General features: G+C 41.0%; 1 protein-coding gene across 2 annotated transcripts in view; it reads left to right on the top strand.

Annotated features, from left to right (window-relative positions):
* The window catches only part of FES (FES proto-oncogene, tyrosine kinase), a 1,834,337-nt gene that overhangs the window by 1,705,081 nt on the left and 105,384 nt on the right, over window positions 1-23,872 (top strand). For both annotated transcript variants that reach the window (XM_044078263.1, XM_044078264.1), the window contains exon 16: window positions 18,597-18,691. In XM_044078263.1, the coding sequence (XP_043934198.1) occupies window positions 18,597-18,691 (95 nt within the window). The remainder of the gene's footprint in view (window positions 1-18,596; window positions 18,692-23,872) is intronic.

The raw sequence follows: 23,872 nt of genomic DNA on the forward strand, positions 1-23,872 counted from the left end.
GATAAATAAGACACATTGGTATAATAGATTCCTACTCAATCTATCCCCCACTTCTGGTATACACTTCCACCCCTCATCAAGCAGAGCCACTTCCAAGGTAAATCTAGATAACTTGATGGATAGTCTCAAATTCTCTCTATCTTGTGTTGTCCTCCTTGAGGCTGGAGGGAACCTTTGAATATAGTTTATTAACTAAGCTTGTAATGGTCTGTAGACCATTTGCCTAGTACTTACTTATGCACTGTATGAACCTTACAATTCATACATTTCCTGCAAATGCCAGGCTATGTAACATTGAATGTTGCTCTGACTGTATCCCAGCAAATCCCTGTTTGACCAGTGAGCCCAAGCACTGAAGGTATCAGCCTGGGATGGATGGGGCTAAGGTACCAACATCAGCTCACCCATCCTATAGGAGGGAGATAAGTGGCAAGATCCTGAGACATAAGTACTACCTGTTGGACAAATTATTATTGGTTCAGGTTTAGACCACCAGAAGCAGGGATTGCCCAGCTATTCCCAAAGTCCATATAATAGTTCCAGACAAACAGAAAACATGCACGCAGTGCACATACACTGTAGCTAGGCTGGTTGGTTGCAAGCATGTGCTCATACTTTGAAATTGTGGGACCTACTGCAACAGTATATTGGCCACCCAGAAGAGGGTAAAGAATGTAGAGTATGCAAAAAAAAAATACTCAGGTAGATACTGATCATAGTGCTACACCAGAGCCAAATCACAATCCTTTAATCTTTAGACAGACCTCTACTTCCTGGTTGTCACCCTTTCCCCAGCAAGAAGCATGTCCCTGGATGCTAAGCTGATGGCCAGAGCTCTGCTGATAGATGGAAGAATATGTAATAAAATAAAAATATAGAAACAGCAAAATATTTTGCTACACTCCTGAATAAGACTGTTGCAGTTATACAATGCCAGGTATTGTGTGTCACGTGGGAAGGGGCAACATTCTTGAAGCTGGTGTACATATAAAAAAAATCCTGACTGTACCCCTGACAACAAAGGACTTTAGCAAAAAGAAAGGTTCAAATGACAAGTTCACCACCATAACAGGTACAAGCAAGCAAAATCTGAGGGTAATGTTACTCAATGCTAGAAGTCTAAACCTCATAATGCACTCACTCGAGGCACTCCTTAAAATGGAGAACATTGACATCTGTGCAGTGACAGAGACCTGGTTCAAAGCTCCAGAAAGCAGCCCTGCATTACCAGGCTATAATTCATCCCACACCTTTCGGCCACCAAACCCGGACCGAAACACTAAAGGTGGAGGCGTGTCCATATTCGTTAAGGATATCCACACCTCCAAGCTAGTTGCACAGCATAATGCATCCGGGATTATCCAAGTTCAACTAACTCTGGGCAAAACTGCAATCCAGATTGTAGCTTGTTACAGACCCTCCACCATGCCCCAGGAATCCCACTCCTCTTTTTTTGATACACTGGAAAATATTAAGGTACAACCCAACACTCTAATAATGGGTGATTTCAACTACCCTACCATTAACTGGGAAAACTACTCATGTACCAACTCTTTTGCTCAATGTTTTCTGGAAATCATCAATTCCAACACCTTGGATCAGCTTATCCACACCCCCACCAGGAGCAGCAATATCCTAGACCTGGTCATCACCAACATGGTTGGCTGGTGTTCCACACCAGAGGTCAGCTCCTCGTTGGTCAGATCCGACCACAAGCTAATCACCCTAGACATCCACATCCCGCTCCCACCCCCGATTAGGGAAACAACCATAAAAAATTTCTCCAAAGCCAACTTTGCGCTTTTTAAGACAGAGGTGGCAAATTTCACGACACCCATGCAGATGGACAATAGAGGTACGACTGCTGAATCCTACACAAATGCACTTTATAAGCACTTACACGCGTGCATGGATCATGCTATCCCTAACAGAACCAAGATACTATCCTACAAAAAAGGAAGCCAATCTGGTGGTCTTCTGCCATAAACAAACTCTACAACAGAAGAAAGAAACTGTTGTAAAAAAGAGTAAAATCCCATGAGTGGAGGAACTCTCTGGTCAGCCTCAGTAAGAAGCTGAGATCCCTCATAAATCCTCCAAAGCTAGTTATGAAAACAAAATTGCCACTGATTCTAAAGACAACCACAAAGCATTCTATAGCTGTGTCAAGAATCTCAATGGCAACACTCAGATCTGCTCTGAGTTACAGCACAAAGACACTAAATATACAGAACCAACTGATATTGCCAACATCCTGGCAAATAGGTTCAGTGCTAACTTTACCCCCCTCTCACCCCCTAAAGGGCCCATCTTTATACCGGAAGAATGCAACGTTCCTGTAATCACGGCTGCACAGGTAAAAACCTCACTCTCCAAAGCCAAAAACACAGCATCCATGGGACCTGACAACATCCCAGGCTGCCTTCTACATGAACTACAGAATGAACTGGCACCCCACATAAGTACCATGTTCAATCATAGCCTCACCTTAGGCTTTGTGCCCATTGAATGGCGCACTGCGACAGTTATCCCACTCCATAAAGGGGGGCCACAACAGACCCTGGGAACTACCGCCCCATTAGCCTGATGAGCCTAGTCTGCAAGGCCATGGAACGTATCATCATGGAACTCCTAAACAAAGGCACTGGAGATCTCCAAACTCTGGACCCCACACAGTTTAGGTTTGTAAAAGGCAGATCATGTCTCCTAAACCTGATAGACTTCTTTGAAGTAGTCACCAAAGCCATAGATGAGGATAAGGTGGTTCACACAGCCTATCTAGATCTCTCCAAGGCATTTGACACCATCCCCCACTCTGGAATTATAGATTAACTCACTAAACTAGGTATAAATCCCTATGTCACAAGATGGGTTGCCAACTGGCTTAATGACAGAACCCACACTGTGCAAGTAGCAGACTCCAAATCAGACTTCAGACCAGTGACAAGTGGAGTACCACAGGGTTCAGTCCTGGGTCCTCTCCTGTTTGGTATCTACATCTCTGAAGTACAGGCTAACACAGAAGGTCTTTGGCTAACTAAATTTGCAGATGACTGCAAACTAGAAGCCATAATCAAAACTCCTAATGATGTGGATATCCTACAAAAGGGCCTTACTGAGACAGATGACTGGTGTCAAAGGCATGGTCTCAAGCTTAATGCCAAAACGTGCATTGTCATCCCCTTTGGTAAAAACTCTGTACCCATGAACTACCACATAGGCGGTAGTCTACTTAACACCGAAAGTGTGATAAGAGATCTTGGGACACAGGTGGACAGTAGTCTCTCCTTTGATAATCACATTGCCACAGTGGTCAGGAAATCCTTCTACGTGGCACACCTCATCACAAAAGGTTTCTCATCCAGAAAAAAAGAGGTCATTGTTCCCCTCTACTCATCACTCATTAGACCCATTATAGAGTACAATGCCCCTTTTGGTATGTACCTCATAAGACATCTACAACAACTGGAAAGGCCGCAAAAATACCTCACAAAGAGGATTACTGGCCTCAAACAGATGCCTTACGCAGACCATCTCAAAAAACTCCAGCTTTACTCCGTCACACATCGCCTACTCAGAGGCAATCTCTGCCTAACATACAAAGCTATGTCAAACCCAGAGCTGTTGGACATGCTCCACTTAAAGAAATCCCAATCCCTCTGAGCTACACACTCTAGGGACCTAAACCTTGTCACCACAATAAACAGAACATACTGAAGGGATAGATTCCTGTCCCAGAGACTTCCCATACTCTGGAACAAACTACCTATTTATGTCAAACAGAGCTCCTCATTAGCACTCTTCAAGAAAAATCTTGATAACTGGATGGGTAATAGGAAATTCACCCCAGGGATCACTTCTGTGGTTCTGCTTGCCAGGGGCACAGGAAAATAATTTTCTTGGGTGGGGAAAGCCAGGGTACCTTTTTGGCTAGGCTTGTACAGGCTCTAGGGCCAACAGCCTAGTATCTGCCTATAAACCTATGAACCTAAGAGGCTTGTGGGCAAATAAATTCAAATTCAGTTATTAAGTATTTATCATCTATGCTCTCTGTATAGTAAAACACTACATTCAATAACAAAACATAAATTAAACAAGTAAACAGTAAAACAGAATGACAAATGAAGGTAAAAACAACTGCCATTTATAAGGACCATCACTAAAGCCAGATCAAACAGGTATGATTTTAAGAATGCCTTAAAAGAAGCCAACGTGGACAAGAGATAAGATGCCAAGGTAATAAAATACAGAAAGATAGTACAGTTAGCAAATGATCTTACACCGGAGGACTCGAGTTGCACCCCAAAACTATTAGCAGCTCCAAGGTGGCAGAGCACATCTGTAGAGGGCAATAAGGAACATTCAGCTCCTACAGTTAAAAGGGACATAAGATAGATAAGATAAGTTAATGATTTTGAATATTATATGCCTCAAATAGTGGAGCCAGTGCAGCTTATGCAACACAGGAATGCTATGCTAATAGTGAGGCATACCAGTAAGTAACCAGGCTACAGAGTTCTGTACTAGGTGTAGAGAGTCAATATCTGTGTCAGGGAGGCACAGCATTGCTATAATCAAGATGAGAGGAAATTAAAGAATAAATAGCCATACTATCCCCTCTCTCATAAATCCTAGAGAAATGCATACATTCCCAAATACTAAAAGGCCATCTGTCTAACAATCTCCTAGCCAAAACTCAACATGGTTTTTGACCTGGCCGCAGCACCACCACTGCCTTATCAGTTTCAGCAATCATGTTAATCAACAGTGAAATGCAGGCAATCTGGTATCAACTTTCTGTTCAGACTTCTCAAAAGCATTTGATACAGTCTCCCATAGCAAACTATTAACTTTCTGTCACAACTTAAGCTAAATAACTCTGCACTGCTATGGTTTAAAGGCTATCTTTCTTACCGACAACAGGCCGTTAAGTGGCAGGATGATCTATCCCCTCTTCTCCCCCTCCCCCTAGGTGTGCCTTAAGGATCTATACTTGGTCCCCTGCTCTTCACTGTATTCACAAACAACATCCATAAAGCAACTCTTCATGCAAGCTTAGTACAGTACACTGACTATATAATCTGCTCAACCCCCTCTCTGCAACTTCTCTACAGAAAATAACCCAAGAATCCTTTACTGCAATTGAAACCTGGTTATCAGACTCCCAATTAATACTCAACACCAGAAAAACACAGCCTATGCTATTTCATCCCTCCAGAGCTATAGACCTCATTCCTCCTTTCACCTCAGACAACACCCATATCACACTAGTTGCACATACCAAGCTATACGCTGTTATCATTGACCAAAGCATGAAATTCGAGAAGCACATAACACAAACCATAACTAAGTTGCACAAAAAACTAGACACACTCTACAGATGTAAAAACTAGCTGACTTCCTGTAGTAAAACTACCATAGCAAGAACCCACTTACTTTCCACGTTACTCTATGCTTCTCCCATCTTAGTTAACCTAATAAAGGTGATCTAAACAAACTATTGACTTGTTATAGCAAGATAGCTAAATTCACTACTGACTCTTCCTACATATCTCGCCATTGTCTAGCCCCTCACAAACTGTCCTGGATGGAATTACCTAACTTACTTATCCTAAATCAACTCACTATAGCTCACCAAATTCTCTATTACCCCATCAAAACCCCAGCCCTATATGGCTTAATCAACCATTACACCAACAGCCATCAGCTAAGGTCCACCAATAAAGGACTGGTAGAAGTATCTAAAAGTAAACATAACTCTGGTGATTCTCTGTGCTCTTGTACTTTCGCAAAAATGTGGAATCCCTCCCACTCAAAGTCAGGCCACAGATAAACAAAGTCAGTTTCAAAAATCAGTTAAAATCCTATCTCACCAAGTCTTGGATATTGTACATGCTTTGACCAAGGCTAACTCCTTTAAGACTACTCTAGTCCCATTAATCCTCTATATATCTGTTATAAGGTCTTCCTGTAACTTCAAAACCCCTATAATTCCTTGTAATACAAACTATACCAATGTTTATGGAATTATGTATTAAGTATTTCAGCTTAACATTACTGTTATGTTTAACAACATGAATAGCCTCATCACTTCACTGTACTACTAATACTCCTACAGGAATCTTTGACAAAATTGTTAGCATCTTTTCTAAATTGTTGTAAGCTTTTTCTTTGGACTGACATTTTGTATTGTTATATGTTTCATGGACTGTCGTATTGTATGGAGGTTTTCTCCCCGGGCCTCCACTGAAAACAGGCAGCTCTGCCCAATCAGACTTCCCCGGTAAACAAATGTAAAATAAAATAAAAATAAATGACAGTACAGAAGTCTTCTGGAGGTTTCAAGTTCTTAAAACTAGAAATGTTCCATAGATGAAAATAAGATGTAACTGCAACATACACCTGATCCCTCTATGACAGATAGTTATTAAGGACAGTACCAAGACCAGACAGTTTAAGTACAGACCTCTGCCTGTTGCCACAGTTGGATGATGCATGTTGTCTTGGATGTTAAAATGAAACAGTTGTATATTTTATTAGTTATGCAGACTTTAGAACTGTTTTCTTTTAATAATATGAAATTCTTTATGGTTGTTTACTTACCGCTCCCTTCAGAAGTCGCATTAGATCATTAATGAACAGAATCATTTGAACATTCTGCAACTTATTTCCAAAGGAAAGACAGATTCTGTTTGTGTTTAAATATTTCTAGCCTCTGTGAAGTGTACTGTATCAAGTCACTGCTGTCCTTTTTTTCCTTCTTGATGTCTAGGACTATTATTTTGGTGTTGTAAAATCTGTCTGGCCATCAAGGAATGTCAGAACAGATCCTGACTCAGTTTGCGCTTTTGCTGTACAGCTTGCTGTGCAGTTTGCTACAGCATCCAGATCCACTATCCATAACTCCCTCAGCTCTTCAAATTGTGCTCTCTAACATTATGTGCACAGGGTGGCTGCCCTCTCCACCCCACTACAGCTACACTGCTGAGGAATATACAACAGCAGAACTACTGCCGTCCTTTTCTTTTTATTTGCCTGGAACTGTTATTTGGACTTTGTGAATCTTAACTGTTAAGAGTAAGCTACAATTAGATACTTGGATTACAGACTTGTTAAATCTTATTTATATCCTGAGGCTTTGATCACTAACCATATGTAGTTGGAAATAAGAAGTACAGATGCAGTTAGTTTTTCTGTCATTAAACTGTCGCAAATCAAATAATTTTATTTTCCTTTCTTAGTGCAGCTGAAGTACTCATCTTTATGTGTATTCAAATTCTTTTTACAAGTAAAGCGTTTTCAGTTGTTCATTTGACAAAGATTGTGTCTAATGTCTACGTTTCTAGTGAAGGTTATCCCTGGTGTTAGTGACTGCTGTTATCTACTCTTTTGAAGAGAGAGAGAGAGAGCAAGACTGTTGTTCATACAAATATACTTCACAATATTTTCCGAGGAGAGGCTGTGAAGTATATTTGTATGAACAACACTTTGATTAAATTTCAGGTGTCCTTCCTTACATCACTGTTGCAGTATTCCCAACTGTTGGGTTATCTTGCCAAATAACCATGATGTCCAGCTGGGGTACCAGCCAGTGGGGTTGAGAATTGGCATAACGGTTAAGGTGTTTACTACACAGATACAAGGTACAGAGTTTGGTTCTTGGGAAGCATGGCTAGGCTTAAAAAGACCCCATGGGGTCATTAGCATAGCAATTACCTATGTGACAAAGCCAAAACCTTCCACAGAGCCATATATCTGACATATGAACTAAGCCTGTGGAAGGAGGGGTACACAAGTGAACATATGAGTGTAAATTCTCAGACTGTTTTGCCACTAGTCCAAACACAGGTCCAGTACCCTTTGGTCTGTTCTACTCGTATTAATTGGTACCGTTGGCCTTCACTGGTTCAGATAGGTGCCCCATTGGGGAACCTTTCTTTCTATTTATCAGTATTGCTGCTTTTTGTTGCTCTGTTAGAAGTCAGCTAGGAGAGGAAAGTGTGATTTTGCTAGGCAGATTCCCTAAAGGATATGCACTCCCACTGCCTTTTCTGCTTAGGTGCAGAGCACAATTGTAAAAACTGTACATTTTGTCTGTCTTTCATTCCAAAGACTTAAGAACCTGAACTTCACCCATCATATGTGGAAAAGCAGCCTTTAAAACACCTCACCCAAGTTTAAAGGCAGACCCCTCTACTCCTGATGTACCACCTGTTCATAAGAAGAAATTTAAGAGGCCTAGGAATGAAATTACAGATGCCTGGTAAGACTTGAACAGACATGCTGAGGCCTTAAAACACAAGTATGCACAACAACTCAAACTCCTGCTACCATTGCCCCACCACAGGTCAATATGGCATATGAGGTTTGCATGCTTGAACTTTCTGTAGTTACCAGTGATGGTGAGAATGGGGAACCTTATATTGTTATTTTTTCAATGAGACCAAAAGGCATTCCAAAGATTCTTATTAGAAAGGAAATCCCAGGCTCTATCATAAAAGTGCATCAGGGGTCAGAGCCTCCACAATTAGTAAAAACAGATGTGGCACCAAAGAAAAAGAAGCAGAAAGCCAAAAATGTTTTTTCTTCCCAGGCATCACAAGAAAAGGAGTGGATGGACTTCCCTCAGGGCCTATTTAAAGCCATCTTGACACTCAGGTCTCTGTTCTTCTTAGGGGCTACCCTGAGGTCACATTCTTCTACCACTCCTCAAAAGATGCCTATAGAAACATCTTCTGATGAGGAAGAAGATGAATCAGATTCTGGTGAGCACTCCTTAGCATAAGATTCTGGTGATCACTCCTTGGCATATTCATCACAGATCTATTCCCCAGGTCAAGTGGGCTCAGATGATGAGGATGCCTTTTCCCAAATTCCCCAGTGGAGAAACATCATTTGCAGAAACTACTGTCAGTATGATGAAACACTTAAAAAATCCAAGGAAATCTCTAATATTTGACAAAGGTATTATAGGCTTCTGAAGGTGGGCACCCCCATCTGCTCCTGTACCCCCTTTTGTAGAGGTCTTCCTGGATGACTTTACATCCATTTTCACTGCTCCAGCCTCCAGCCTGTTGCTCCTAATAGTTCTGATAGATTTTACAAGGTCCCTGAGGAATTAAAATTCTTGTGCAAAACTCCTAACTCCTAAAACATCCATCTTTTCCTAGCTTACTGACAAACCCTTCAAGTTGATGCCTAATGCCAATTCTCTCCCTTCTGATAAGAACAGCATGGCAATGGACAGGCTGTGTAAAAAAATCTACACATCTTCCACCCTGGCATTTAGAGCACTTAACTACTAGACCCAGATGACCAAATATTTATTACCTATTTTGTCTAACTTGAACAAAGACTTGTCTACACCTGAGGAGTCCAGTTGTTAGCAATATAACTTATCCATGGCAGCGCAGGCTTCCAATTGGCTAGGCACATCACTGAATGTAGCTCTGATGCAGTAGAAGCTTTTTCCAAGGCAGCTGCAACAAGCTGTGTGATCAGGAAGTTTGCATGGTTATGTTCTTAGCACCTACCAGAGGATATTAAAGCAAAACTGTTAGATTTACCTTTAAACAGAGACATTTTTTGGTCCAGAAGCTGCTAGCCTTTTCAAGCAATATTAATAACACAGCAAACTCATGAAGGACTATAGACAGATCTTTGCTGGTTTGGTTCCCAGACTGGAAAGGAATTATCCTGCCAGGTCCACTTTTCCTCAAAGGGAATCTAGTCCTTTCCACAAGGCCAAGAAGTTAGAGATGAAGAGATTCTAGGATAAAACTGAGAGAGACTCCAGACTTGGGAGACTTCCCTACCAAGACAAGTCTGCATGACTACCCTTGCCTACCTTTCCCATCCCTTGGTCCTTCCCTGCCCTCTCCAAAAATCTCTTCTTATCCCTAAAAACATGGTTTCTCATCATAACAGGTAAATGTGTCCTTTTCATCATTCAGTATGGGTACAGAATGACTTGGTAAAAGCTTCCCCCATTTGCTGGCATTCCCCTGCCTCCCCTCAACTAGATTCAGCAGCTGTAGCCCATCATCCGACCTCTAGTTCAAAAGGGTACTATAGACACAGTTCCCTCTCAATACATAGGAAAATAATTCTTTTCCAGTCTATTCCTTATACTAAGAAAAGAAGCAGTGGTCAATTCTGGATCTCTCCAGTCTCAACACCTTTCTGCAGGTACCTTTCTTCAAAATGTTATTCCTGCAGACCCTTTTAACTCTCATTCTGCCTCAGGCTTTCTTAGTGTCCCTTGACCTAAAGGATGCCTACCTTTACATTCCTGTCTATCCTACTTACAGGAAATATTTGAGGTTTCTGCTGGCTCATCACATTTTCAGTTCTCTGCTTTGCCCTTTGAGCTTTCTACAGCCACAAGAGTCTTCACAAAATACCTCACCCCATCATAGCCTTCTGCAGAACAGAGAGAATGCAGATATTCCTCTACTTAGATGACCTGTCAATGCAAGCACAATCTCAGCACATACTTTTGTTGCACCTCAACTTTGCCCTATCTCTTCTTCACAACTTGGGATTCACAATCAAACTTATAAAGCCCTCAATGGCATCCACACTAGACATTGTCTTCTTGGAGTGAAGAGTAAACACCAAACTCATTTGGGCTTTCCTTCCGTCAGACAAAGTGGGAAGCCTGTTCATTTACTTTCATTGTCTTCTTCCCCTCCAGTCTTGTATGGCAAGGGAATTTCTCAGAGTTCTGGGACTCATGGCAGCAACCATAACCATGGTTCCGTTTGCCACACTGCACATAAGGAAGATCCAATGGTGCCTGAACACGTACCTGAACAGGCTTTACAGCTCTTCAGCCATCATTAGAAACCAGGTCCTTTAAGAGTGCTCACTGACAACACCACAGTCAAGTGGTGCATATACAAGTGGGTTGCACCAGATCTTACCAACTGTGTCAACTGTCCCTTTTAGTTTGGGAGCAGGCCACAAAAGCAAATCTCTCTCTCGCTCTGTCTCTCTCTCTCTCTCTCTCTCTCTCTCTGTCTCTCCAGGCAGTTTACATTCCTTCACAGGAGAATATCATAGCTGACAGTCTAAGCAGATCAAGGGAAGACTCCCATGAATGGATGCTGAACAGAGGAGTCTTCCTAGGCATAATCCACAAATGGAGAGTGCCTCAGATAGGTCTGTTTGCCTCAAACAACAACAAACAACATCCAGTTTTCTGTACCAGAACTTACTGTCCTCAAGTCTGGAAAGTGGATGAAATGCCCTTTCTTTGGAAGGGGAAGTACCTTTTTTGGTTTCCCTCCACTTTCCCTTCTTCCCAAGGTCTTACTAAAGATACAAAGGAAATGCCCAAAGTTACTACTGGTGACTCCCTTTTGACTAAGGCAGCAATTGTTCCCCACTTATCTTCTATTTAGCCAAGGGCCATCACCTAAATGTCCACATAGTGGACTTGTACAGAAGGGACTGCTTCTACATCTGACCCTAAAATACCTCAACTGTACGATATGGATGATAGAACTGAGATCCCTTTTAAACACAATTTCTCTGAGGATATCCTAACGGTTCTCCAGGATTCAGGGAACCTTCTACCAGAAAGTCTTACATAGCCAAATGGAAAGAGGTTCTGTATGGTATCTGTCAAAAAACAGTACCCATTTCAAGTTAAAACTCCTCATTGGTCCTCTCCTATCAATCTGGTCTAACATATTCATCAGTTAAGATACATATTTCAGCTATATGGCTATGTCTGCTGGCCTAACTCTAGATGTCTGTTTTCTGGTTTGACCAGAGGTCTAACAGATCCTTAAAGGTGTACTCCACCTAAAACATCTAAAGAAAGTTATTCCCCCTGCTTGGGACCTTCATATTGTGCTGGAAAGATTTACTGTACCTCCCTTTGAGCCAGCAGCTTCTGCTACTCTCATATTCTTTACTTGGAAAACCATTATCCGAGTGGCCCTCACCACTGCCAAAAGAGTCTTAGAGTTGCAGGCTGGTATGGCTATCCCTTCCTTCTAGTTTTCACAAGGATAGGGTGTCATTAAGGGCCAATCTGTCATTTATGCCGAAAGTGGTAAATGAACTGCCCCTTAATTAGGCTGATAACCTACTTACAATCTTAAATAAATCCAAGAAAGCACCTCTGAGCCAGAATGACTAGTTAAACCACCACACAGTTTATTGAACCAAATGGCAACACAACGAATAACTGCACAAAATGCTTTAACTGTATCACCACGTTTTTCATTCTTATTTGAACTTCATCAGATGCAAAAACAGTTCATGCAGAATAATTACACCTTAATACACCCTTTTTACAAATGTTTTTTTTACAAATGTTTTTATTAATGTCTTTATAAGATATAAGTGGCATTTAAACTCTGTGAGCATCGGGTCAAACATATATGAGTTAGAATTTACTTAGATAATTAAATTATTATAAGATTTGTATTGTGTTTTTATATAATTAAAAGTTCAGGCATTGTTTTAATAATGATGTGTTCATGAATATATATAGGTTGTGCAGCATTTCCTTATGAATATTTATTAGGAAATGCTTTAATGGTTTGGATTGGATAATTAATTTTTAAATAGGGTATATTAAGGTGCAATTATTCTGCATGAACTGTTTTTACATCTGATGAAGTTCAAATAATAATGAAAAACCCAGTGATACAGTTAAAGCGTTTTGTGCAGTTATTCGTTGTGTTGTTGTTTGGTTCAATAAATTGTGTGTTGGCTTAACTACTCATATTGGCTCAGAGGTGATTTCCTGGTTTTATTTTTGTTGGAGGTTTACTCCCTTAGCACCTTTATCTCATTATTTGGACTTTGCTACTTACAATCTTACATAACCCACAAACTGGAGGGATTCCTTGAGATCCATAGATAACTCAGATTTTACTTAGATAAGACAAAAGATATCTGCACGTTGGACCAGCTATTTGTCTCATTCCAGGATCCAGTACTCGGGAACCAAGTTTCTAAGCAAACTATTGTTAACTGGATCTCAAAATCTATTGCCTCTTGCTGTATTCAGAATGGCAAACCCCTTACCTAACCAGCAAAGGTGCATTCTACCAGAGCATTAGGCTCTTCTTCAGCCTTTTACAAGGGGATAGAATCTAAGACCATTCTTGAAGCAGCTACTTGGTCTTATGTACACACTTTTATAAAACATTACAGAGCAAATGCCTATTCTAAATCCAGGACTACCTTTGAAATGTCAGCCCTTTTGGGTCTACTGGACAGTTCTCCTATAAACCATCCTACCACCTTTTTTTCATCTAGAATCACTCAGCAGTTTGGAATACTGCAGTAGATGTCCTACTGATCACTGTTGCAGTATTCCTTCCCTCCCACCCTCCCCCACTCCCCCCTTTTCTGATTCTTATCCCTTTTCTCCTCATGGACTGAGGGACATCACTATCATTCGACCTCTCTCCTCTTAGCTGATCAGTTTAATTTGACTCTCAGGCCTCTTCAGGCTTACTGGCTTGGAGATAGTCTGAAGATTTATACTCATGCTTCTGCTTTTGTACCTTTATGCTCATGGGCTTAGGCCATATGTTGGACATGGGGCTGTACGGAAGGTTTTGCCTTTGGTATCCTAGCCATACATCACTGTTATTTGGCAAGATAACCCAACAGTTTGGAATGCTGCTATAGTAATCAGTAGGACAGCTACTGGTTTACTGTCTGTAAATTGGCAGTGGAAAGCAAAGCACTGGGCTTAAACTGAGGTGGGGAAGTCCTAGGATGTCAGTGATTATAACCCTGTTTGAGAGCTGATTGTGTGCAACTTATGTGGGAGTGACAGATTTTAGTTGTAATCCAAAGCTGTTAAGGCAAATCACCCTCTTACATATTTGGGTGACAGTGGTGCAGATTGTATCTTTAACTCTAGCTCCCTCATCATATTGGTGGCAGCAGTGCAGATGTGGGCTCTGTAATACCTGCTGTCTCGTTATACCCATGTTAAACAATAAAAGATTAAAGCAGCAAAGCAGGGGAATTCCTTGGTATGCATGAACAGGCAAAGCTTTAATTTTGGGCATGTTTATTTTCAGACAAATTATTAGTGAGCCAAGAATAGATGACTTCCAACTAATTAACTAAAGAATACTTGCCCACCATACATTTCTAAAGGAAGAGAGCTACAGCTATAGGTTCATAGGTAGGTACTAGGCTATCGGCCCAAGGGCCTGCATAAGCCTAGCCAACAAGGTTCCCTGGCTTACATCATCACTATAGCAGTGGTAAGCCAAATGTCTCCCTTAGTCAGATAAGATCCCAAGAGGCAGCATAAGTACTGCAAAAAAATAACAGACCCAAGACTCAACTTTGTCTTACTCCACACTCCAGTGAGTAAGAATGGAAGCAGTTAAGACTCGAAACTACACTTTTTGTGTGACCAGAAAGGTAGAAGGCAAAACTATCTAGCAGCATAGACTTAGTATCACAGTAAGAATGTAACTGTTCAATTAGGATACTGTGGTGCAAAGTATCAAGTAATGCTAAGGGGTTAAGTAGAAGAACGGAGTAGGCTTCCTAGTAAGTAACCATAAATTAATCACTGGCTACCCAAATAAGAACAAGCTTCATATTATGATGAGTGAGAAAACAGAACTGATATAGGTCCATGAGCCCAGTAGAAGTCAGATGGGATTCATGCTGAACACAGATGACCTTCTCCACAACCCTACACAAAAAAATGTAGGTTAGAAATAGGACTGACATTAAGAATATTGGGGACCAAAGTAATTTTCCTGAGGGCAGAGTAGCTAAGACCTCCTTTAATAGAAATGCATAAAATCTTGTCTTCAGAAAGAACTCTAGCATCTGATAAACAGTTTGGCCCATAATATCTAGGCAAGTTGAAACCAATCTGGATGGGCATGGATCTAGTCTACAAGAAGTAAGATTGTGCTTGAAATCATACTCATGAATTCAAAATAATTGGGAACTGAAGACACTGTCCAAATGTAGACAGAGCTGCTCAGTAAGTATGCTGAAGAATATGCATATCATGGAGTGCAGATGAAGACATGTGGCTCTAACAGAAGCAAAAATTTCAGTAAAGAACTGTGCAGTCATCTCACTACTCGTGCAAAGTGTTAAGTGAAAACTCTGAATGGAGAGACACGCTAAATGGCTCACCTCACCAAACCACCTAAAACAGCATATCTAGTTCACTACCTAGCCACTACCTAGATCTCTGTCTTGACAAAAAAGCTACATTATTTCAAGATATCTTAAGTCTGGTAGAAAGTATAATGCTCCTCTCATTTAAGATTGTCCTGCCAAAGATTATATGTTCCTCTAATTTAAGATTGTCCCTCCAAAGATCATATGTCTTCAGCAATGTTCCATTCTCCAAATGGTCCACCACAAAAACATGACTCAGAATTAAAATATGGTTGATGTGCCTATATTAGAGTGTGATGTAAAGTGGCATGGTGCTAGAAGATCACAAGAAGAGAAAATTGACTTACCACAATCAGAAAATCAACAGATTAAGCTCTCCAGCACTGTACTCTGAAAGAAAGAGTTGAAATGTCAAAGAAAACAAAGGAGATGTAACTTGATCAATTGCATTTCTCCACTAACTCAAGTTCAGGGAGTCTAAATGATTGGAACAGCAGAACAAAGTGGACCAAGAAGTCATTTGTTTTATTTAATTTATATTTGTTTACCAGGGTAGTGCACTGATCAAATCTGACCAATTCCAGGCAAAGCCCTGGGTAAATATAATACAGCTCATAGGAAAAGTAACACAAATTTACAGCAGTCATAGATTTAACAGAAATTCACAGCAGTCTTTTAGTAGTTACAGTAAGCTATCAGATGATGAGACTGGTTCTAGTACTAAGTCAGAGGTTATCCCATCCAGGAAGAATATGCTGTCTGTGGCATGCCAAACTCTGTATGATGCGGGGGAAGTAACCTAAACAAACCCAACATTTCACATAATATGCAAGAGTTCCTCAGTCAGACCCACTGATTTATCATTGCCCCATATGTTGACATCACCAAAAATCATAAGGTTCTTGTGACACAGTATAGGCTTCTGAAGTAAATCAGTGAATGTTTTTGGAATTTTCTCATACACCTCGGTGGAAAATAGATGAGAAATCTGGAGTATGTTTCTGCAACCAGGGTATAGTCAGGAGCTGGCATATTTGCTGGCACTCTGGGCCACCTGAAGCCTGGATTTAACATAAGTCATTATTGTTTTCCTGACCATAACCTGTCTAGGGCAGTGAGTAGTAGAAATACCAGATGGAGCATTTCCCATGAAGTGCGTACCAAAGCTGTCATATAGCCATGTTTCCATTGTTAAAGCCAGGTCATCATCCCACACCATGTCACAGATAATGGCAAACTTCTTGCAGATTGACCAGACATTAGTGTATAGTGTATGTTACGGGGCCATAAGAGGATATGACCCTCTCAACTACCTAAGATAAGAAATAGAATCATTGGTATTGCACAGAGGAAAGGTCAAGACTTCTCAGTGAGCTTTTCTGCTCCAAGGTGAAGAGAAAGGGTCTATAAGCCCTGAAGGAGCATACTTGTTAGATCTTTCTTGAAAAATGTAGTCCCAAACTTCATCAATCATGTTACAGGAATACCCTGTTTCCAAAAAGATCCCTTTTCGTACATCAAACTTGTGTAAGCAGGTTTCGTCATCTGATGTTAAATGAGAAATATGAATATACTGACTCTTAACCACGCCCCCTTTTTTTGATGTAGGAGGTGGTTGCTCTGAAAGTGCAAAAAATGAATTACAAAATGTAAATCGATGTCACAGTTATCCCAGAGTTGCCTTTTTCCACAGAAATGTCAAGAAAATTCATAATTTCTGAGTGGGGATGAAAGGTGAACTCAAAGAACACAGATGACCTTTCCAGTTGTTTAACAAAGTCGGGGATCAGGTGTACATCACCTTATAAAAAAATGTCATCAAGATAGTGATAATAGAAGGAGAAGTGTTTGAAAAGGTCCAGGTGAAAAACTGAACTGATCTCCCACCTTAATAAACCTGTGTTAGCAAAGGTGGGGGAGCAAGTGGCCCCCATCGCAACACTACATGGTTGTTTATAAAATTCATTCTCAAGTATTAAAAACTTGTTGTCCAATATCAACTCCATTGAGTCTGTAATAAGGGAAACATTGCAATCTGATAATCCACTGTGCACAGAAGAAATTTCTTTAAACCAATGTATACCCTTCTCATGAGGATGGCAGTGAATAAGTTTTTGATGTCACACTGACAAATATATGCGAATCATCCACAATAACAACTCTAAGTTTGTTCAAAAAGTCCCATGAATCTTTAATGATGTGGTTAAATGGAAGATAAATTATGAGATAAGGTTAAAATAAAAACAGTCTAATTAAAGTAAGTAAATAAGATTGCCAACATAAAAGTAAATAGCAATAGCAGCCAAAACAGATAAAACCTACAAATAAAAAATAAAAAAAATGAAAGAAAATTTCCTGGAGATAAAATTAGGTGATAACCAAAAAGAAAATCCAGACTAGACAGGACATTTAAAAAAATAATCATATTAGGACCAGTACCAGATTACAAAGTATCTCATCTCTGTAAGGAGTCCTAACTCTGAGCCAGGTGACCCGGCTTTGTTTAGTAGGCCTATTCCCTGAGGAGGTGAGTGGGAAGGTAGAATGGAATGGCTTTTTGCTAACCTAACTCCTCTTTCCTTGGGGGAAGAGAAGGACTTCTAGGTGGGACTACAGCCTATAGCAAAGTCCAGGGACTCTAGACCTGGGGAATGTCCAGCGATTGCCATTGGACAGAGTTCTGCATTGACATCATTGCATGCTGGACATGGGGCAAGACAGTGACTAAGACTGAAAACAAAAAAGCCTCTCACTGCTGTCTAGATGATTATGCACCATACAGTCTTTCCCTGCTCCCCCATGTCTGTTGCAGTGATTTATCTCCTTGTTTACTGAGGCCACAGTTTAGGCCTGATAAACTGGTCAAATGTGGTTGTACATGAATAAGGAGGGAGTACGATATGACAGGTGGCAGACAGTAGTGAGAGGAACCAAAAATGATTTAAAAGGGATGTTTTAATGGCAGAAACAATTTGGAAACCCAAATCAAACAGTGCCAAAGTACGAGTAGTGTCAATACATGCGCAAGTCAAGACGACTGTAATCCCCTTCATAGAGAAGTTATATATGATCAGTTAATGAGAATAAAATGGTTCAGAATGCCAGAGTAAGAACACTGAGCACTGAAAGTAAAGACAGATGGGAAGCAAATATCAGATAACAAATCAGGCTTCCAACTGTTTGATGAAAGATAACAAGAGGACTGTTACAAATAAAAATACTGAATATTTGATGCTGTTTGTTTTTGCGGCAGAGTAATGAAAGGGCATACCCCATACTGTAAAGGTTATTTATTAACAATATTTATTTTTTCCACAAAACATATACATAGCCCAGTCTGCTGTCCATTATTTAATTTGATGGAGACATTAGATGGACTGCATTGATTTTTCTTAGTGTCAAGCCTAATTCTGTCCTGCTAATTAGACTGTAATGCTCTTGTATTCTTTTACTTTCAGAATCTTGAAGCAGTATGATCATCCAAACATCGTCAAGCTGATAGGGGTCTGTACACAAAAGCAGCCCATCTACATTGTTATGGAGTTGGTGCAAGGTGAGTAGCCTTTGTAAAGTGTGTGTGTGTGTGTGTATGTGTGTGTGTGTGTGTGTGTGTGTGTGTGTGTGTGTGTGTGTGTGTGTGTGTGTGTGTGTGTGTGTGTGTGCGTGCGTGCGTGCGTGTACGTCTGCATGTGTGTGTGTGTGTGTGTGTGTGTGTGTGTGTGTGTGTGTGTGTGTGTGCCATCAATAAAGCTGTCTTAATACCCATGTGAGTGTACAATCTTAGGGACAGTGACAGTGTATGCTGAGCAGCACATATAAAGATTTGTCAGCATGACTTCTGTGAAAGAAAGCAGTACTTGAGAGGAGTGTTGTGTGCGTGTATGTGCTTATGTTTATTTTGTTGTGTTACATGTGAACATGAGTAATTCTCAACAGGATATATGGTCTTTTTTGGGAAACATGCATGAGAGTGTGGTCTTAAATGTTCTGCAGATAGTGTCCCTCTTAGGCTAATAGAGTAACCTGAACACTCCCTCTCAGTGGAGTACACTTATGTCAAGAATGAAATACTGTCACTGATCCTGGCTTACTGCAGAGTTGTTTGTGCGTATTGTCTTTGGGGATCTATGATGTCATCACAACACCTGTTGTTCTATTCATCATTATGAACAAATACAAGTATTCTACACAAGATGTCATTGTAAATTAGGAAGGTCTCATTGCGACAGAACAGTGCCACATCAATAATGAAGTTATACCTCTTGTTTTGAAGTATCTAATCCTGCAAACTGCATGAGATAGCAATTCCTTCTTAGAATTGCATATAGTGAGCAAGAAATGGTAGCTGGCTCATATGAGGTCTCATACAGACCTATCTGCTAAGATTTCTGTTCTTTCTCTGGAACTGTTATGCTAGTTTGCAGAGAGTATGCCACAGCCAGATGGTAAGGAAGCTGTATCGGCTGCATTGGATACAAGCCGAATGAAGATGTTGACAGTAGACAGCAGAGTCTTCAGCATCTTTTGAATCTCTGGGGACTGCTGCATCTTAACATTCCTCGACACTTCAGACATCAGGTCATGTTGGAGTTTGGTCAAGTGCGGTTAGGTTATTAATTTCCTTCAGCAAAAACATGGCTGAGGCATGAAAGCACTTCCATAAATGATCCAAAACCTGAGACTCTCCATTTGGGGGATGAACTGAAGAGCTCTCTTCAGAGGTTCCCTTCTTGGTGGCATACACTACCACAATTGCTTTGATCGCTGGACTCGTACTCCAATGTAGTCAGTCCTTGGGAGGTGCAAGAATTTTATTGGACTTCTTGGGAATGGGCTTTACCATGTCAGGTTCCTTTCTGCCATCTGGGTCAGAGTTCATCCAAAGGGGGAACCACCCAAGAAGTGGATGGGCACATGCCGAAGGCCTCCAAAAATACCAGCTCCTACAGAGAGGGGGCTTCAGTTAGCCAATATCCACATTGATGAAGCAACTGCAAGAGATTGCCAAATGAGGCTCATCCCATGGAGACTTACAGGACTCTTCTCCTTCCTCATGGTCAGTATATTCCTTGAAAAACTCTTCTGGGGAGTCAAGGTGTTTCCTCTTAGACCTCTTCTTCCCCCAAACCTCCCACTCTGGCAATGCCAAAGGAGAGAGGTAAGAGGCAGGAAGCTCTGCTAAGGGAGCAGGTTGGAGACCAACTGACGCTGGCTGTCCTGGAGCAGACTGATGACTGGTCACAGACCCAGATGAGAAAGGGGATGGGATACTGGCCAGAGAAACCCAACCCATCTCTTTAGAGGAGCACATCCTTTCCACAATGACAAAGGCAGAAATGGACGTTGGACTCCTGGAATCGAGGGTCAAATACCTGAAGATACCATAGACACAGCTGAGTCTGGGGGAGCTATATCTAGCCCTCACATCAAGATCAGAGTGGAGCTGTTGAGTGCAGAAGCTCCAAGCAGGAGAGATGAACCTGAAGCAAGGACCATCAGCTATGATCCAGAAACCCCAGCCTGGATACCACTGCTCTGAAGTTCAGACAGCCCTGAAGTAGTCGAAGTCAATGACCCCAAGAAGTGAGTAAGAGCTGAAGACAGCCAAGCCATCAGATATGACCCTGAGGGCACAAAATCAGCTGGGCCTAAAAACCTTGGATCCAAGGGGCTGAAGGAAGAAGACAGATAGATGGCGCTGAACGTATGGGAGCTGGACCCAGATCTGAAGGGATAAGACCTAATTGCATCTGAGTCTGTAAAAAGGACCTCATCAGCTGCTCCAAATCAGAAGCTTTAATACTGCCCACCAACTTCAATGAACAGATGGAAGAAGCTACCAAAGGGGACTGGAGGGTTGTTTAGATGAGGATGATCCCATCTGCTGGATCCAAAACAGGGAGTCTCAGAACCAGGGTGAGGAAGGTGATGACACTGGTGACAGCTCCAGCAGGGTAGATGGTGAAAAAAGAGAATCTGTCCTACCTGAAGGAGTCCCTTAGAGCAGAAAGGGCAGGGAAGGCTCTGAGCCAGTGAGAAAGACTTACTGGTGGTCAGCACTGAAGGTGATTATCTCTGAGGAGCTGGAATTGATGTCGGTGTTGGGGGACCTGCAAGTTGTGGGATCTTGGATCCAGTGAGCTTGTGGAGAGCAATCTGGGACAAAAGTGGAAGAGGACCTTTTACGTTCCCTCTTGGATGACTTGGAGTCCCATGATCTATTTCTGTAAGACCCGACCTTTGGGGCTGAGGAAGAAGAAGATGAAGCAGATGAAGGGCCAGCAGGAAGAAGACCCTTGAGAAACAATTTGACCCAATGCTCATTAAAAGCCCTGGACCCAAATCTCCTCACAAATGGAACATGAAAGGTCTAGATGCATCGTTCCCAAAAAGTACATGCATTTGTCATCTGTGTTCTGCGATGGCAATTTATGCCCACAGGCACTGCATTTTTTTAAACCCTTTCTCCATAACAGAAAAACACTATCACTAAGGAAATTACTAATATACTATTATCTCTCAAAATATACTGATACTAGTACTATTATACTATACTTAATGTAATAAGCTTAGATACACACACATAAACCTACCTAAGAGCACTCTCCAGAATGGTGGGAAGCCAATACCAAGAGAAAATACACAAAACAATTACCTAGCTATCCATCTAAATATCAAAAAACACACTCAACTATGCTAACCCTAAACAAAGGTAAGGGGAAGCAGAAATCACAAGAAAAAGCACTATAGCAAGATAGAAAAAAAAAAAATATGTCAAAGTGGAGCCAGATCGAACTGCTGACAGAAAAGGTGGCAAACTAGATCTGGGTGGTCTGGTGAGGAGTGCGGGATTGTTGGTAAGGGAGGTGGAGCCTGGTGATTTCTAAGTCTGAAGGAACTGGCCAAGGTCAGATCTGAGTTGGATCATATAAAGCCTGACAGAGCTGACAAATCAGATCATGCTGTTTAAGTGGATGTGTGAGATGTCTGGCAGTTTAATATCTCCAAGTCTTTTGGGTTTCTAATAGCTTGATGGGAATGGACCCCATTCCTAAGTCAAAGAATGATTAAAGTTCATGAAATTAGTATTGTTTCAGTCTTTGATGTTAGCAAAAAGTGCTCTTCACAGCGCCCACAGTGTGCCCAGAATTTACTCCTTTTGCAATTCATACTGAGTTGCATGTATCGGTAGCATATCTAATTACGATTGTAAATTCTTTTTTATGAGTTCCATTGCTCCTACTACTATTGGAACTGTCTGTTTATCGTCCACATTGCCCTTGCTTCTGCCTGCAAATCCTAATATTTTATGACTTTGTGTCTGTCTGAACATAACACAACTGTAATCATTGGGTGTAACAATTTCAGTGATCAATGCTACTTTTGTTTTCTTTTCATGAACTACTATATCTGTTTTCTCGCATCTGTTTATGAACTGTCTGTAATGGGTGATCCCATTTGATATAAACGTCATCATTTTCTGTAATGCTTTGTGGCTGATGTTTTCAGTGCTTCTCAGCTACTTCAGTACTGTAATGTTTGCATAGTTCCTAATGCAAAAGTCTTGCCACATTATTATGCCTTTCATCATACAGGCCCTCTGCCATTAGTGTATCACACCCAGCAACAAACTGTGCAACTGTTTTCGATTCTGTTTTACAGAACCTGCGTTTGTTTGTTTCTCTGACGTGTTCAATGGCCTTTGTAAACCAACGTGTACGTAATCCACTGTCCTGGGACACCAATATTAACTTTTCATCTTTTGGTTTAAATTTACCTCTCCTTAACCATTCCTGTGTCATATCCTGATCTACATGATATTTTCTATGAGTTTTCTGTACTTGCAAATATATTTATGCCTTTTCCACATTTCTAGCCTTCTCATGAGATCCTTCACCTTATATTCTTCCTTTTGTTTTTTTTGGCACATTCAGTTGCCTGATTTTGTCTACTTCGGATTTGATTTCAATTCCAGCCTGACGCTGATATGCTTCTGTTAAACTAAGCAAGGAAGTCACCTTAGACTTGTTATCTTCATGTTTTAAAACTTTCACTATGTTTGGATCTTGTGAAGTCAGCAGATATGTATGCAGTGATACGATTGCAGATCTATACATGTAATCAGTTTTGAGGAGGCACATGCCACCTTCAGAATGGGGAATATATAATCTTGGTATACAATGACTTGTATCATTTGATAAGCATGAAACACTTTTCTTGTTTTCCTGTCCAACTGATCCAGTACCTTTTAGGGCCAGTCACACCAAAACTGTAAGTTAGAACAGAAAGAGCAGTTTGGTTTATAGCCTGGACTCTGTTCCTAGATGCCAGGGCTGTTTTCATTACTAATTTTAGTCTGGTTGTAGAGACTGAGTGATGATCACTGAGACAGTCAGACATTGTACCTGAGGTGGTGTATTTGCTAGGGTCTGATGCTGGAATCCAGTCCAATAGGGAACTTGATGTCTTGCTGTAATGTGCGGGGTTATTAATTAGTTGTGTTAAATCAAACAAGTTTACTCTAGATGTAGGGGAGTTAGAGTGCATGTCCAGCCGATTGACATTCACATCACCTAGTAGTGGTATTTCAGGTCCCTATCAGATTATCGAAGTTTCAAAACTTCGAAAGTTATATGGTTGGGACCATATGATCAAAGTTTTGGAACTTTGAATGGAGATCGCAGTACATCTCGGAATGAGAAATTTGCCCTTTTCCTCAATGTAGTGTGATCTC

Source organism: Protopterus annectens, chromosome 7.part0, assembly GCF_019279795.1.
Source record: "Protopterus annectens isolate FY-2018-M chromosome 7.part0, PAN1.0, whole genome shotgun sequence".
NCBI lineage: Eukaryota > Metazoa > Chordata > Ceratodontiformes > Protopteridae > Protopterus > Protopterus annectens.